A 14,438-nucleotide genomic window follows, 5' to 3' on the forward strand; every position below is an offset into this window, starting at 1 on the left:
TATTATATCACAACATTATAACTTTATTCACACATGTTATAGTACACATCAAGTTAAACAGAAGCTAATACCTCATAACAAAGACCAACTATCATATATATTAATTAAAATCCGATCTTAGTTCTCTTACAAAGTATAAATTATCATAATATTGTGTAAAAATGTTAAATTGATCTTGGAAATGCAAGTATTTACACATATATGTGTACTTCTAGCACATTGTTTTACTAACAAGTACCAGTAAGTCTAATGAAGGCAGCTCAGTGTAGTTCAAACAAGTGTTTAATGCAGACAACATGAGCATAAATCTTGTCTGTTCTTAATAGGCCTTAGAGATAGGAACCTATTTTATAGATAAAAGTAAATGCTAAAATTATAATCTTAATGTGCATATTTAACCAGTTTTATAATTTTACAATCGTTTGATTTGAGGCATTTTTAAAATATGCATTACCTATAGAGTGAAGTCTACTCTTCTATCTTTGTTTCAGTGAGAGTGTAGAACTGACATTATCATGTCTCTATATGTAAGACTCTTTGTGGCATGTCCAGTAGTGATAATGTGCTTTGAACCATCACCAGTCCTCTGTCCTTTGTGACATTCATCCATGAATAAAGTGAGAAGAGGTAGAAAATATAACAAAATGGTAACCAAAGCCAATTTTAATTGATGTAGAAAAAAATATCAACCCCACTTGGTGGAGAACTTTAGCTTTATTTTCCAGAATCTTTCCTCATCTGCCTGTAGCAAAACTTAATCTATAGGGTTTATTTATAAAATCGAGAAAGACTTTCAAGATTTGCATGAAGTAAAGTTATTTAACCAATTTGAGTGGACTGGTGGAGGGTTGTAAAAATTATGCTATTTTATCACTTTATCTAATTTATCAAATTTGATGAAGTGTGAATGTTTGTGATTTAAGTTCATACAAACTTCCTTCTATTGGCGACTTTGACCCAGCTCTTACTTGGGCATAATTAAGTTGATGTATATATACACACAGTATAAAAGAGCCAGATGTAAAGTGATAAATGTATTTTGGATATCAGTCTTTTGGATATTTATTTTCCATATCATAGCAAATCTCTAGAAGATTGACTGAATATCTTTGATCAGTCTAGATATTTGGCATTGCATTGATAAGGTTTCTGAAAACAGCCATGGTAATTGGTTTAATAGACTATAAATAAAACACATGTGCTCCTGATGAGCACACACATTTTTTTTAAGATTTTATTTATTTATTCATGAGAGGCAGGGAGAGAGAGAGAGGGAGAGAGAGAGAGAGAGAGGCAGAGAGAGAAGCAGGCTCCATGCAAGGAGCCCGACATGGGACTTGATCCCGGGTCTCCAGGATCACACCCTGGGCTGAAGGTGACGTTAAACTGCTGAGCCACCCAGGCTGACCAGCACACACATTTTTAAAATTAAATCCTACTTACTGTTTATTCTTGTAATGATCTGTTATATCTAATTGACCTTTAGTGTTGCAGTGAATTGTATTACCTAATGAAAAATGTCTCTATTCTTCTTTCTACCTTTGCTAATTAGTTTTAAAAGTGCCTAAAACACATTTTTTTCTCTTTGAAGGTATTTTTGTGACATTTGTTAAATGTTATTTTTTTATGTGTAAATATATATAACCACTGTAAATGTGTGTGTGTGTGTGTGTGTGTGTGTGTGTGTTAACAGATGAGGATTCAGTTTCTTTGTAGTGGGGACAGACACTATAATTCAATCTGAAAGATGAACAATTTAAAATTTTAATTACTGGTAGACTATTGTACTTTCAAACTTTCTTATGTTTGGGATTCCTTCAGAGCACCTCAAGGACAATTTAAGACTCAATTAATTGAATTCTTTTAAAAAAAAGATTTATTTGTTAGAGAGAGAGGGGGGGGATAGTGAGAGAGAGCAGAGTGTCCGTGCAAGCAGGAGAAGGGTCAGAGAGAGAGGGAGAGAATGCTCAAACAGACTCCCCACTGAGCATGGAGCCTCATGTGGGGCTGGACCCCATGACCCCTAGAGCATGACCTGAGCTGAAATCAAGAGTTGGACACTCAACCAACTGAGCCACTCATGTGCCTCACAATTAATTGAATCTTAAATGAATAATTATGAAAAAGATATTCTGCGTTGAATCAGAGTGTATTGGCAGCAAAGAAATGGCACACTCAAAGGGCTTAACGAGAGTTATTAATGAAGGGATTATTTAGGTAAGTGCGGGCAGGGTTAAGGGAACCAAGAGGTAGTGAAACAGCTGGGGCTAGCAGCAGTGGGGAGTCGTTATCATCCCTATGCTTCAGATGCTAGAAGCTGCAGAAGGGAGGACAGTTGTGGCCAAAAGGGCAGTGATCATGGGTCACATAGGAATAAATACTCTACCTCTCTCTTCCAGCTTCCCATTGCCTGCTGGTACCTCCCATTCATTGATCTCAGCTAGAAGCCGGAGGTTAGCCTTCTATGGCACAGATCAAGATGGAGAAGTAGAAAATGGATCTGATCTGGGAAGCCAGAAACAATTAGCACAGACCCTGTATTCGATTTTTTATTTCTGTTGTAACAGATTATCACAAATTTTGTGGCTTAAAAATAACACAAATTTATTCTCTTATGGTTCTGAAGGTCAGAAGTCCTAAATTTAAGGTGTCTACAGGACTACATTCCTTCTGGAGGCTCTCGGGGAAAGTTAGTTTCCTTGCCTTTACCAGTTTCTAGAGACTGTGTATTCCTAGACTCCTGGCCTTCCTCCAATCACTCCACCCTCTGCTCTGTTGTCTCAGGTCCTCCTCTCACTCTGACCCTCTTGCCTCCCTCTCCTAAGGACCCTTGTGGATACATTAAGCGCACCCATGTAATCCAGAATAATGTCTTCAGTTCAAAATCCTTAACTTAATCCCATCTGCAAAATCCCTTTTGCCACATAAAGTAATGTACTCACAGATTCTGAGGATTAGGACATGGACATCTTTGGGGAGCCATTTTTCTGTTTGCAGACCACAGACCCCAACTAGCCTATTAATGTGAAAGAAATTGAAGTCTCTGCTATAGGGAGATTAAAACTAGAGACTGTGTTTACACATTTCACGACTAACAATGAGTTACTTTTATCATTCGAAGAGTGTTTTCTTTTTTGAAGAATGGAAAAAATGTCAAACTAATATTCTGTTTAATGTTAACATGGTTGTATATATGTAGGCCTTTATATTTTGAATATCTTCTAAATGTTCAACTTCTCAAGTTACCTTCTCCATATCTCATGGCATGACTACTTCAACATTTTTCATTGAAAAAAAAAAAACTGACTTGGGGAAATAATAATTAGTAAGGTTTATTGAGTTGTTAGGTTTTTCTAGCCATTTTCATATACAATGTCCCTGTAAGAAAGATACTATTATTAACTGCATTTTAGAGATGATGAAACAGATATATAGATTAAGTAATATGTAATATAACTAATAAGTGGATATGTTGGACATCATTTTCTATTCATTTCCCTAGATCAATTTTCTACTCTGCATGGCTCTGGGAGGTTGAACTATTCAAATTGCGTAATCCAGGCCCTCTTTTTCTCTGGTTTCTGATTGGCTTCAACTAAAGGGAGAGGTCAGCAAGCTTGGTGGTGAAAGAAGAGAGAAATGGTGTTGCTTTTCATTACTGTACTGTCACTCCATCTCCCTTCCTGTCCTGCTGCATAGAGAGTTTGCTTTCTTATGTAGCTATAGCTTCTGTTAGGTGTTCTTTCCACTCTCACCAAATTCTGGAACTACCATTCCTTGAGTTCTTGAGGGTAGTAATGGTTTTCATTTTTGCTGGTCCTGGGGTTCTTTGATGTCTCCTGTTATTTCTTTCTACTTTCCCACATCTCTGTAAATAAATCCTTCATTATTTTCATTTAAACCCCTCTGAAAGTGCCATCTTTTTCTCTCCCTTTGGAAATTAGCTGCAATTTGATTATAAGGATATTTGAATCAGAAGCTGAGTTTTTAATCATTTAATACATTGACTTTAACAAAAACACGTCTCCCAAACAAATGAATTTACAATTCAAAATGAATTAGTTGCATTTAGTCAACTGCTTATATACTTATTTATAGCTGCTAATTTTTTAAAAATGACTAATTTACTCAATTAAGCCAGTTTAATAATTTTCGTATGTGGACATGGCGTATCTTATGTTGGGTTTAATGAGCATACTCTGTAATGAATCTATCTGTAAATATAAAGCCAATTGACCCTTGTTATTACTCTGCCATCAGTGAGCATTGTTTATAGCATCTTATCTATCATGCTCAGATTTTATGCTTTGCAGTGAGTTTGGGTTCAACTCATTAAAATGGGAAACTCATCAAATTCTCTTTCAGAGAAAAGAACTCTTACCCTGCAATATACAATACATTTCTGTTCTTTTACAGATTTCTTTTCACTACTTTCTAAGTGATGGTGATGTCTGTTTCCTTGACAACAAGGTTGGGTGAATGCTGCTATGATACCCAGTGCATGTCAGATGTATTCATAAAGTGAGTTGTAGTTGTTCAGAGGAAATATATCAGAACAACCTTGTCTTCTTTTGTGAGCAAAGATACTAATGAAGGAGCTTCTCATTGACAACGATTTCCATGGAGCAGAGGGGATAGGTACACGTGATACTTAATACCGACCTATCATGTTTTTGCATTTGTTTACTCGTACTGTTCACTTTTTTCCCCCAGTTATTCTTAAGTCACACATACCGACCAACTAGTTTATAACTTGAAAGCTAAACAAACATGTCATCTATTTTTTTTACAACTATGGCATATGGTTAAAAGATAGCATGATAGTCTCCGGTGGTCTTTGCACCTAGAATATGTAGTTCAAAGTGTATTGTGACAGTATAATAGTCATTCTGGGCTCCAACAGTAGATCAATCGGAAGTCTTTCTTACCAGTTGTTCCTGTGAGTCTAAATTACAATGTCTTTATTGATAAACCTGTAATGTAATAGGATCCTAAAATGACTTTTGGCTCATTTTAAAAAGATATTAGATTCTTTTCATAGTCACCTAGACATTAAGTGTATATTGATGTGTTTGAATTATTTGTAAATTTCTCATTCAAACAGTACATATGGAATCTCTATTAAGGGGAATATGATTAATCAACACTTTCCTTTTCCTGACCAGACAGATAACAGTTTGCTCTACTTGAGTAATGAGCTTCCTGAAACTAAAACCTGGGACACATTTATTAAAAATTAAATTATATATATATGATGTAATCTTGTGATTATGGAATATAGACACTAAGGCTTTACAACTTCAGTTCTCTTCAATATTAAGGTGTTTTCCCAATGGTTAAGGATGTTTTGAAGTGAATAGATTAAATTTCTATTGGGTAAAAATGAGAATCAGTCCAGAGAGCTTATACTTTTCCACCAATTGAACACATTGATAATCTAACTAAATATTCATAACAGAATTTCTTTCACGGATCATGAAGGTTATGTCTATTGTAGTTATTAACAGAAGTTTATATCATCCACAAAACTACCAGATCCATATACTATTAGTAGCTGTCATCAGTTGGGTGCCCTGGGAAGCAAACTTCAAAATTAAAGTAGAGTAATTTTGGAGTAAAACTCCAAAATTGGTATGTAGCAATTTTGTTCTTTGCAAAAGGATGAGAGCAGGGTTAGGAAGAGGCGAAAGTTGGGCATTGATGCAAATGTAACAAAGGCTTTGGCCTACCTTATGCGTTGTTCTGGAGCTAGGATGGCCCTTCTAGCTTGTCCAAAATTAAGGTGAGGAAGCTAGTCCTTATAATTCCATATTTACTAGTCATTGCATATGGGCTGCAGAATCGCAGATTTGGGAAGCTCAAGTTCCACAAGTAGGTCACTGGGAATCAGGTAGGCAGGGCCATGGCTATTTCTGTCATTTGGTTCTCAGATCTATGTATTATACCTATGGGGGTTGTTGGATTCTATAACAGTCATTTGTTTACTGTGTACACTGTTCCCTGGAGGATAGTACCATCATCCTTACATGGTAACATATCCAAACTTGCACCTTGGCTGTGATTTTGATAGGTCATTTCATGCTCTACAAAGCCATAAGCCTCTGTGTGTGTAATATGTGACAGGACCAGTGGACTTCATAGTAATGTGCTCACTATCATAACTCCTGTGTTGTGAAGTGGACCCATATGTCTAATGCAAAGTTATAGGGCATGATGTGTTAGTATATCAAACATCCTGTAAGCCCTTGAATGATGGTGCTAGTTAAACCTGTATGGACAATAAAGTCACCCTCACCCTTGGAATACATGTCAGTCACTGGCAAGGTATACCAATAACACTTATCATGGTAGAGGGATCGAATGTAATAGACTTACCACCAAGTGACTAATTTGTTTCTTCAAGGAACAGTGCCATATTAGGTGCTCATTGTTGGTCTCTATGACTAGCAGTTGATAATTCAGCTATAATAGTAGCTATATCAGCTTTGGTGAGTAAAAACCCACCATCTTTAGCCCACATTTAGCCACCACCTCTGCTTCTATGGCTACTATTATTTATGTGCCCATTTTATTAGCACTGTGGTGGTTAATGATGGATTTGGACTGATGTCAACTGGCTGAATTGTTCTATCCATCTGGTTGTTTAGTGTCTTTCCCATGGTGGGCATTCTCAGGATCAACACTTGTGGGAGAAGAGAATGAAGCAGGATTGGGCTAAATAAGAAATTGTACTATTGTACAGTCCCAGTGAGGCCTCAGGTGATACCATGAAGGGCTTGAAACTTTAATGGCTCTTCAGAGTTGCTCTGAGTTGGGAAAAGAGAGCTTGGCCTTTATAACACTGAATCAATGAGTCACTGACTGTGGGCTGGCCTTGAAAGGCAGATATAATTTTGGGCAAGGTGACTTTTTTCAGTCCACTTCTCCAGGGTGATTATAAGGTGGAGAAAAACAAACAAAAGACTTGACCACAATGAACTTGAGACTTTAGGAGAATCTTCTTTCCACCAAAACTAATCTAACCCATGCTTCAAATCAACCTGGATTACCATCCCAATAATTTTTAGATTTATAAGAATGAAGCCTCCTCCACTGAGGACTGAGATGTGACTAAACAGGCCAGAGATCTAAGCTGTCAGATAGACTACCTTTGGGAATCAAGTCCATCTGAAAAGTTCCTAGCTGCTAGTGATAAAAAAAAAAAAAAAAAAAAAAAAAAAAAAAAAAAAATACACCACCAGTTTCCTGCAAATGGAGACTGACATATGCAGGGAGCTCTCCCTGGTGCTGCTTAAAAACTTGACCAAAGACTGCCTCCTCTGTTTCATCTTCTTTCAAATACTGCTTATCTGATCTGTTTTTAGTACATCTTGCTTAAAGGTGTTTTATTTTGCCTCCTTACAATCCTGCCAAATCTCCTGGAAAACCTCTGTTGCAATTGTGATCTGATCTGATTCTAAACATGTACCCAACCCTAGTCATCACTTATATCTGCCACCCTGTGACAATTCCTCTCTCATTAACTCACCCTATATTGTTTTGCTCAGTACACAGAAATCATCTATTGAAAGCTAAAGTTATATGCATGATTCTTTTTAAAAACATGAAATTCATTGGATTAAAATGCAAACTTAGTGAGGAGATTTGGGATATCACATGAAGTTGAAAGATCAAAATGCTTGTTAAACTTTATTAAATAGTTGTTCAGTATTTTACACAGAAAGAACAAAAGCTATATATCAAACTAAGTGAATTAAAATTAAGATAGATGATGAGAAACACTCTCTTTTTTATATGTCAATTTTTAAAAATGCTACTCATTATAATATGGATTTAGCTACATAGCTTGTCAAGTGAATATCCATTACACCTTTGTGTATCCCTTTAACATCCAGATTGGAATACCTTTTTAGGGATCCCTGGGTGGCGCAGCGGTTTGGCGCCTGCCTTTGGCCCAGGGCGCGATCCTGGAGACCCGGGATCGAATCCCAAGTCGGGCTCCCGGTGCATGGAGCCTGCTTCTCCCTCTGCCTGTGTCTCTGCCTCTCTCTCTCTCTCTCTGTGACTATCATAAATAAATAAAAATAAAAAAAAAAAAAAGGAATACCTTTTTAGATAGAGAAGAGCCTGAAAAAGGTCTTTAAGTTTACCATCCATCACTGCAGAAATGTTAAAAAAAAAAAACATTTCTTAAACAAACAAACAAAAAAACCCAAACATTTCTTCAGACAAATGTTCAAACTCACAAGGATCTTGAAATCCAGATATGATGTAAGGGCATACCAAAGAGAGGAGGTATGAGCTTGAGAAAAGAGGTAAGAAAGCAATAGAGCATATTTGAAACATAGTAAGTAGAGCATATGGTTGGAACACCAGATATTCATCACACTAGTAGGAAAGAAGGCAAGGAACATATAGACACTGATAGGACTATTAGAAGCCATAATGCCTAAGACATCAAGTAAACTGATTAACAAGGGAAAAGATGCAGTATTAATAGTGGCAATGGGGGAAGAAGAGATACTAAAAGCATAGATATGGATATAAGATTGTTAAAATGGCCTGGCTATGCAATTTTTGAAGGCATAAACTAGAATTTGTTAGATTAATAGAAATAAAAAGAAGATAAGTGGGAAAGACATTTAAGAATTATAATTTACAGATTTTGGTGACTAATTTTAAGTTGGAGTGAGTGGATTTTTATGGGAGATTTTTATAAGTCAAAGAAAGCTAAAGTGTTTAGCTTGGATGGATGAACATTATATGAGTGTCCACTAATTTAAATAGAACTATTATGAAGAATTTGGTTGGGAAGTTATGATGTGGCCGCAGAACATCAGATAGGAAAGCAAAGGATAGGTCTAGCACTGAAAAGGGAAGCTGAGTTGAAAGATTAAGTTGTGAGCTACATAGAAATTATAGTCATTGGGGCACATGGGTGGCTCATTTGGTTAAGCATCTGTCTTCCACTGGGGTTGTAATCCCAGGGCTCTCTGATCATCAGGGAGTCTGCTTTTACCTCCTCTCCTTCTGCCCCTTCCCCCACTTGTGCTCTCCTTCTCTCTCGCTCTCTCAAATAAATAAATAAAATATTTTTAAAAAAGAAATAATAGTCAAATTAAATTAAGTGGAAATGAAATAGGTTGATCTACTAGTCTGTTGAATCCATCTGGATCTTGGGATCATGTGTCTGTAGTTTGAGGGAATTTCCACAAGGTGGTGATGCATTCTTACTAGGTAGCATAGACTCGAGACTTCAAAATAAATATTAACAAGAATCCAAAGACAACTATTTTTTAGCTTCTTCCTTGGTGGTCTTCTGAAACTACCATTTGATGTATTATATGAAAATATTCTTGAATAACAAAATATACTATAATTTGTATTATTATTTTCTAAGATGTATCAAAAGTGTAAAGGTTACTTGGAGTAATTAAACTAATCACAAAATTTAGGATCATGTAAAGCTGCCTCAAGTTTCCATGTAAAAATAAAACATTTTCTCAAATTCCTGGCATAATTCATTATATAATCTCTCTTCTGTTTGCTTTTATGACAGAATACTCATTTAGTTCTTATTTTCCAAATAAATCTCTGTTTTCCCCACTAGCCTCATATTTTTTAATGTAAATAGTATTTTCTTTCTGGGTTTGGAAGCATTGTTCTAACCACACTCTCAAGAAATTCAAATCCTCTTGACAGCTGTATCCCACTCACACTTGCTTAGAGGTCCAAATAAAAACAATTCTCTTCACATGTGAATGAGTCATCACTGAATCATATAATATTACAAATATACACGTATCTCTAGTTATCACTTATCTGAACTCTTAACCACATACTCACTATGAATACTTGCAAAATTTCCCCCACATTCATTATTGAGAACATAGTAATAGTAAAAACAATTATATTGCATTAAGAGTTTGAATGAGAGTGTGTAGATTGTTTTAGTCATATCTTAACTCTTCTAATAGGATCTTTGTTTAAAAGTATTGTGCATTATCTATTGTCTTCTTTACATTATTAAGTGAAAGGATCTTTTAAGAAATTAGGCAAACCTGAAGTCCAGAAAATCCATTCATTGATAGAAAAATTCTAAGTGCTAAATTGAATTGAGAGATGAGAACTCATAAAAGACATAAGCCAGGCAAAGCACTTGTCTTTGTTTACCAGACATGCAATAATTTTTCTTTATGTGAGAAAGTTAAAAAAAAAAAAAGACAAGAAAAGAAAAGAAAAAAAAATGTGAAAATTGTTGTTGGTACTAACAAACTAGAGAAATAACCAAGCATTGTGTATTAAAAGCCCCAGTCATTGTGAAATGCCATAGAGAACCATGTTGAAACAGCAGAAAGCATTCAACATCTTCAAAGACTTGAAGAAAAGAAAGGGAGAAGTGAGGTCACCGAAAGACCTTAGTTTAAGTAGGTTCAGGATGCTTCAACAGCTTTTACAACTATGCATGACTATGTAATTTGAAAGTCATAGGTGAAGCAACTGCTGCTGATATTCCTCAATAAATTGCAGGAAATTATTGATAACATGGTTATTATGCAAAAGCACATTTTCAATTTTGATGAAATTGGATATCTTTTTTTTTTTTTTTTTTTTTTTTTTATGATAGGCACACAGTGAGAGAGAGAGAGGCAGAGACACAGGCAGAGGGAGAAGCAGGCTCCATGCACCGGGAGCCCGACGTGGGATTCGATCCCGGGTCTCCAGGATCGCGCCCTGGGCCAAAGGCAGGCGTCAAACCGCTGCGCCACCCAGGGATCCCCGAAATTGGATATCTTTAGAGATGAATGTCATCATGTAGGTTTATTTCAGATAACTGGGAGAAGACAGTGTCACACACCTGAAGCTTTCAAGGATAGGCTAGCATTGCTTCTAGGTGGAAATTATGGAATACTGTTAAGCTAAAAATTTGTAAGCTTGTCATTCCCTGAACCACATGGCCCCTAAGGGATCATTGAAGAGTGCTTTGTGAAACAAGCATTTAATGATTATAGGAAGTGTTATCTTTGTGATTATTCATAATGGAATACATGAAGGAGGAAAATCTTGCAAACAAACCTCTTTTGATAACAGATAAGTTCCCAGACATTCCTCTATTATTGATTAGGAACATCTTATCTGAGTAGCCTCCCCCCCGCCCCCGTTATGTTTTTAGTTCCTGTAGTTATTGATTGGGAAGATCGTATCTAAGTGGTCTTTTTTGGATTCTCAAATAGTATGTGTAGTAGCTGGTATGGTATTACTCCATTAACAGATTTATGGACTAGTTTTAACATCAAGAAAGTCCTTAAAACTTAGCAATCAGGTTTTGGCAAAATGCATCACAACATACAAAGAACAAATGTGAAAGATACTTCGTCTAACAATTTGTGACTCTTTTCCAACGTTTTAGGAAATGGCTGATGGAAAGCAAAAATCCTTAGAGCTTGTGGGGCACCTGGCTCAGCTGGCTCTTAATTTTGGCTCAGGTCATGATCTCAGCCTTGTGGGAGCAAGCCCTGTGTTGGGTCCTAAGTCGGTCCCCAAGTTGGACTCAGTGCTCAGCAGGAGTCTACTTGAGATTTCTTCCTCTCCCTCCACCCCTCACCTTGCTCATGCTCACTCTGTCCCTAAAACAAATAAATCTTAAAAAAAACAAAAAACAACTTTAGAGCCTGCAAACAGATTTTTTGAAGTTAATAGTGGAAATGATGAAAAATTATTAATTTCAAATAGCAAAGAACTTACCACCAAGGAATTAATTTAACTTGATGCTCAATATAGGACAAAAAAAGACCACATATATTGTGCATCAAATCTTTAAAAGAAATTTAATATCAAGTAGACAAAATGATTACTCTTGCAAGTGATCTCAACATGGAACAGTACATGTGGAGCCCAGGTCATCTACGTTGGTACCTTGAAGTACTATATTTTCTTGTTAAAATTGTAAGCGGACTTTTACAGCAACCTTGGCCTGAGAATGATATGATTACAAAGAGCTCAGCCCCTTCAGGAAAGAAGGTTTGAGTTGCACTACCAGATTAGTCACTGTGATGACTTTTGTGTCAGTTTGATTAGGGGGCACTCAGGATAATTGATCAAATTTATCCTGGGTATGTTTGGAGGGTGTTTCTAAATGAGATTATCATTTGAATAGATAGACTGAATAAGGTAGCTTGCTGTAGTAGTAGTCAATCAGTCAATTAAAGACCTGAATATAGGGCAGCCTGGGTGGCTCAGTGGTTTAGTGATGACTTCAGCCCAGGATCTGATCCTGGAGACCCACGATCAAGTCCCAAGTTGGGCTCCCTGCATGGAGAGACTGCTTCTCCCTCTGCCTGTGTCTCCGCCTCTCTCTCTCTCTCTCTCTCTCTGTGTCTCTCATGAATAAATAAAATCTTAAAAAAAAAAAGAGAGACCTGAATATAATAAAAAGACAAACTGGCTCCAAGAGAGGACTGCTTGAACTGGGGCATTGGTCTTTTCTAGCCTTTGGAGTGACATTGAAACAATGGTTCTTCTTGAGCCTGATAGCTGATAGTTTTCCATTTACATGTAAAAATGTATATTTCAAAACCATATACACATGGCAATATGCTAAATACTATTAGAAAATAGAGGTAGATTACAACTCCATTACTTTCCCAGGAGCAAGAATTTTAGGGAACATAAAATTCTCCCAATGAAAACTTTACTTCAGTTTCGATTCAAACAGCTAATGGTGATCTGGAACCTTTGCAAATGGACCTTGGTTGAAGTTATTTGTTGAAGACTGGCCAATGTCTAGGCTCATAATCAACATTAAACCCTTAGGAATGATGATTTTCTGTATTTCAAGTTCAATTACTTGCATTATGTACATGTAAAATTTGAAGTTAATAAATATAAATGACATATTTTACATGTGAGAATTTTCTACATTTCACTTATAAATTCATTGAGATGCCATTATTCATGGGTTATGTATTTAATTTATAGATTTGTCATTTGTTTACTGGAATAAGCAAATAGACTTTTAAGACCAACTTGGAAAAGATTTGTGTATTGTAAGGACATGAATCTCTAAACTTGAATATTTTCTTGATTGAAGTTATTTCTTTTAAAACAGAAAAGTGATGATTTATGTAAAATTATCTTTCTCATTTTATTTCTCATATATAAATGAATACTTTTTTCCCCACTTGCAATCTGCTGTCTTTCGTTACAAAATATAGTGTCACAGAGAATTATAAAAGTTATACTAATTATACATATATATGTTTATATGATCTTAATTCCCCTACCTTTTTAAACTTCTGCATGCAGGTCCCTTTAAAAATTCCTTAGTCTGACAGTTGGCAGTTAGTCAATGCTGAACCAACTTCCTGTGAAAGGACATTATTTTGCATGTCCTTTGAGACTGGATAATTAATGTGTAACGTTTTACTTAAAACTCTAATTAAGTTTAAATTAAAATTCTTTGGGGTTTTAATAGAGGAGGAAGCATTTTGGTGCCTTTTTCACTTAAGCGTTATATTTGCCAGCCTGTCTGGGTTAAAGCACCTCCATTTATATAAACTTAATATTGTTGTTTAAATGTTGGCGTTTGGTCTGGAAACTTTAAGAAAACTTTGTTGGTTTTTTTTTCCCTACCCTCTATTACACTTTAATTTATGTTAAAGATATTATAAAACAAATAAGGCACTCATTTACTATTTACTTCTTGCTAGAAACTGGAAAAGTACTATTTACTCTTTTCTCAGAACTTCACTGATAAAACACTATAAATTAAGACTCATCTTAAAAAGCTTTTCTTTCTATTCTCCAAGGAGCATAGCTAGCTACATATGTAAATATTCCTTTCTCCATCACCCTGATTTTCTCCCCTCTGTTCTCCAGGCACTGGTTCCATTCTGAGCACCAATCATATGGATATGAAAATTCATGAACAAGCTTTATCAGCAAACATTACCAATTGGAGGACTGCCTTGTCTCTAGCTTGAATACATACTCCACCCCCATCTTTGAGAGGTATCATCATATCCTGAACTTAATGTGTTTTCAAATTAATTTTTACATTCAATAAATTGTGTTAGTTTTACCCACTCTGCAATATCCCTCCTTTTCTACCTACAGTTCTCAAAATTAGGAAAGAGTTTTAACTTACAGTTAATCACTTATTGTTATTCCTACCCAAGAATATTTTTTAACTTAAAAAAATGCCTTTTTTTAAGTAGTTGGTAATTTGTCAGATCTAAAGAATAGGCCAGATTTACATAAAGCCATAGACATAAAAAGTTCTTAGATATGAGCTGATATGTTTAAGTCTTTAAGGTGGATGTTTGCCAATGGTTCTTGTGACTGAATGGTGAACATTTCTGGAAAAAAATAGGTCAACCAGTTTATTGAAAAATCCAGTCACGTTGAATTTTGGCTTTAGCATCTACACTCCAAGCAGG

General features: G+C 35.8%; 1 protein-coding gene and 1 long non-coding RNA gene across 5 annotated transcripts in view; one reads left to right on the plus strand and one right to left on the minus strand.

The window, feature by feature from the left end:
- Positions 1–13,535, minus strand: part of LOC140632543 (uncharacterized) — a 30,997-nt gene extending 17,462 nt beyond the window's left edge. Inside the window, exon 1 of one of the 3 annotated variants that reach the window (XR_012030144.1) lies at positions 13,284–13,512. This is a non-coding gene — a long non-coding RNA (uncharacterized lncRNA). Of the gene's footprint in view, positions 1–13,283 lie in introns of all 3 variants that reach the window. The other 2 variants (XR_012030142.1, XR_012030143.1) reach the window with 2 other exon arrangements.
- LOC140632541 (uncharacterized) overlaps positions 1–14,438 on the plus strand; it is a 106,058-nt gene that overhangs the window by 29,497 nt on the left and 62,123 nt on the right. The window contains exon 7 of one of the 2 annotated variants that reach the window (XM_072824656.1): positions 13,879–14,010. The exons of the other annotated variant lie outside the window; for it this stretch is intronic. Within the exon in view, the coding sequence (XP_072680757.1) occupies positions 13,879–13,896 (18 nt within the window). The 3' untranslated portion in view covers positions 13,897–14,010. The remainder of the gene's footprint in view (positions 1–13,878; positions 14,011–14,438) is intronic. 2 annotated transcript variants of the gene reach the window in all.

This window comes from Canis lupus, chromosome 4, assembly GCF_048164855.1.
Source record: "Canis lupus baileyi chromosome 4, mCanLup2.hap1, whole genome shotgun sequence".
Taxonomy (NCBI): Eukaryota; Metazoa; Chordata; class Mammalia; order Carnivora; family Canidae; genus Canis; species Canis lupus.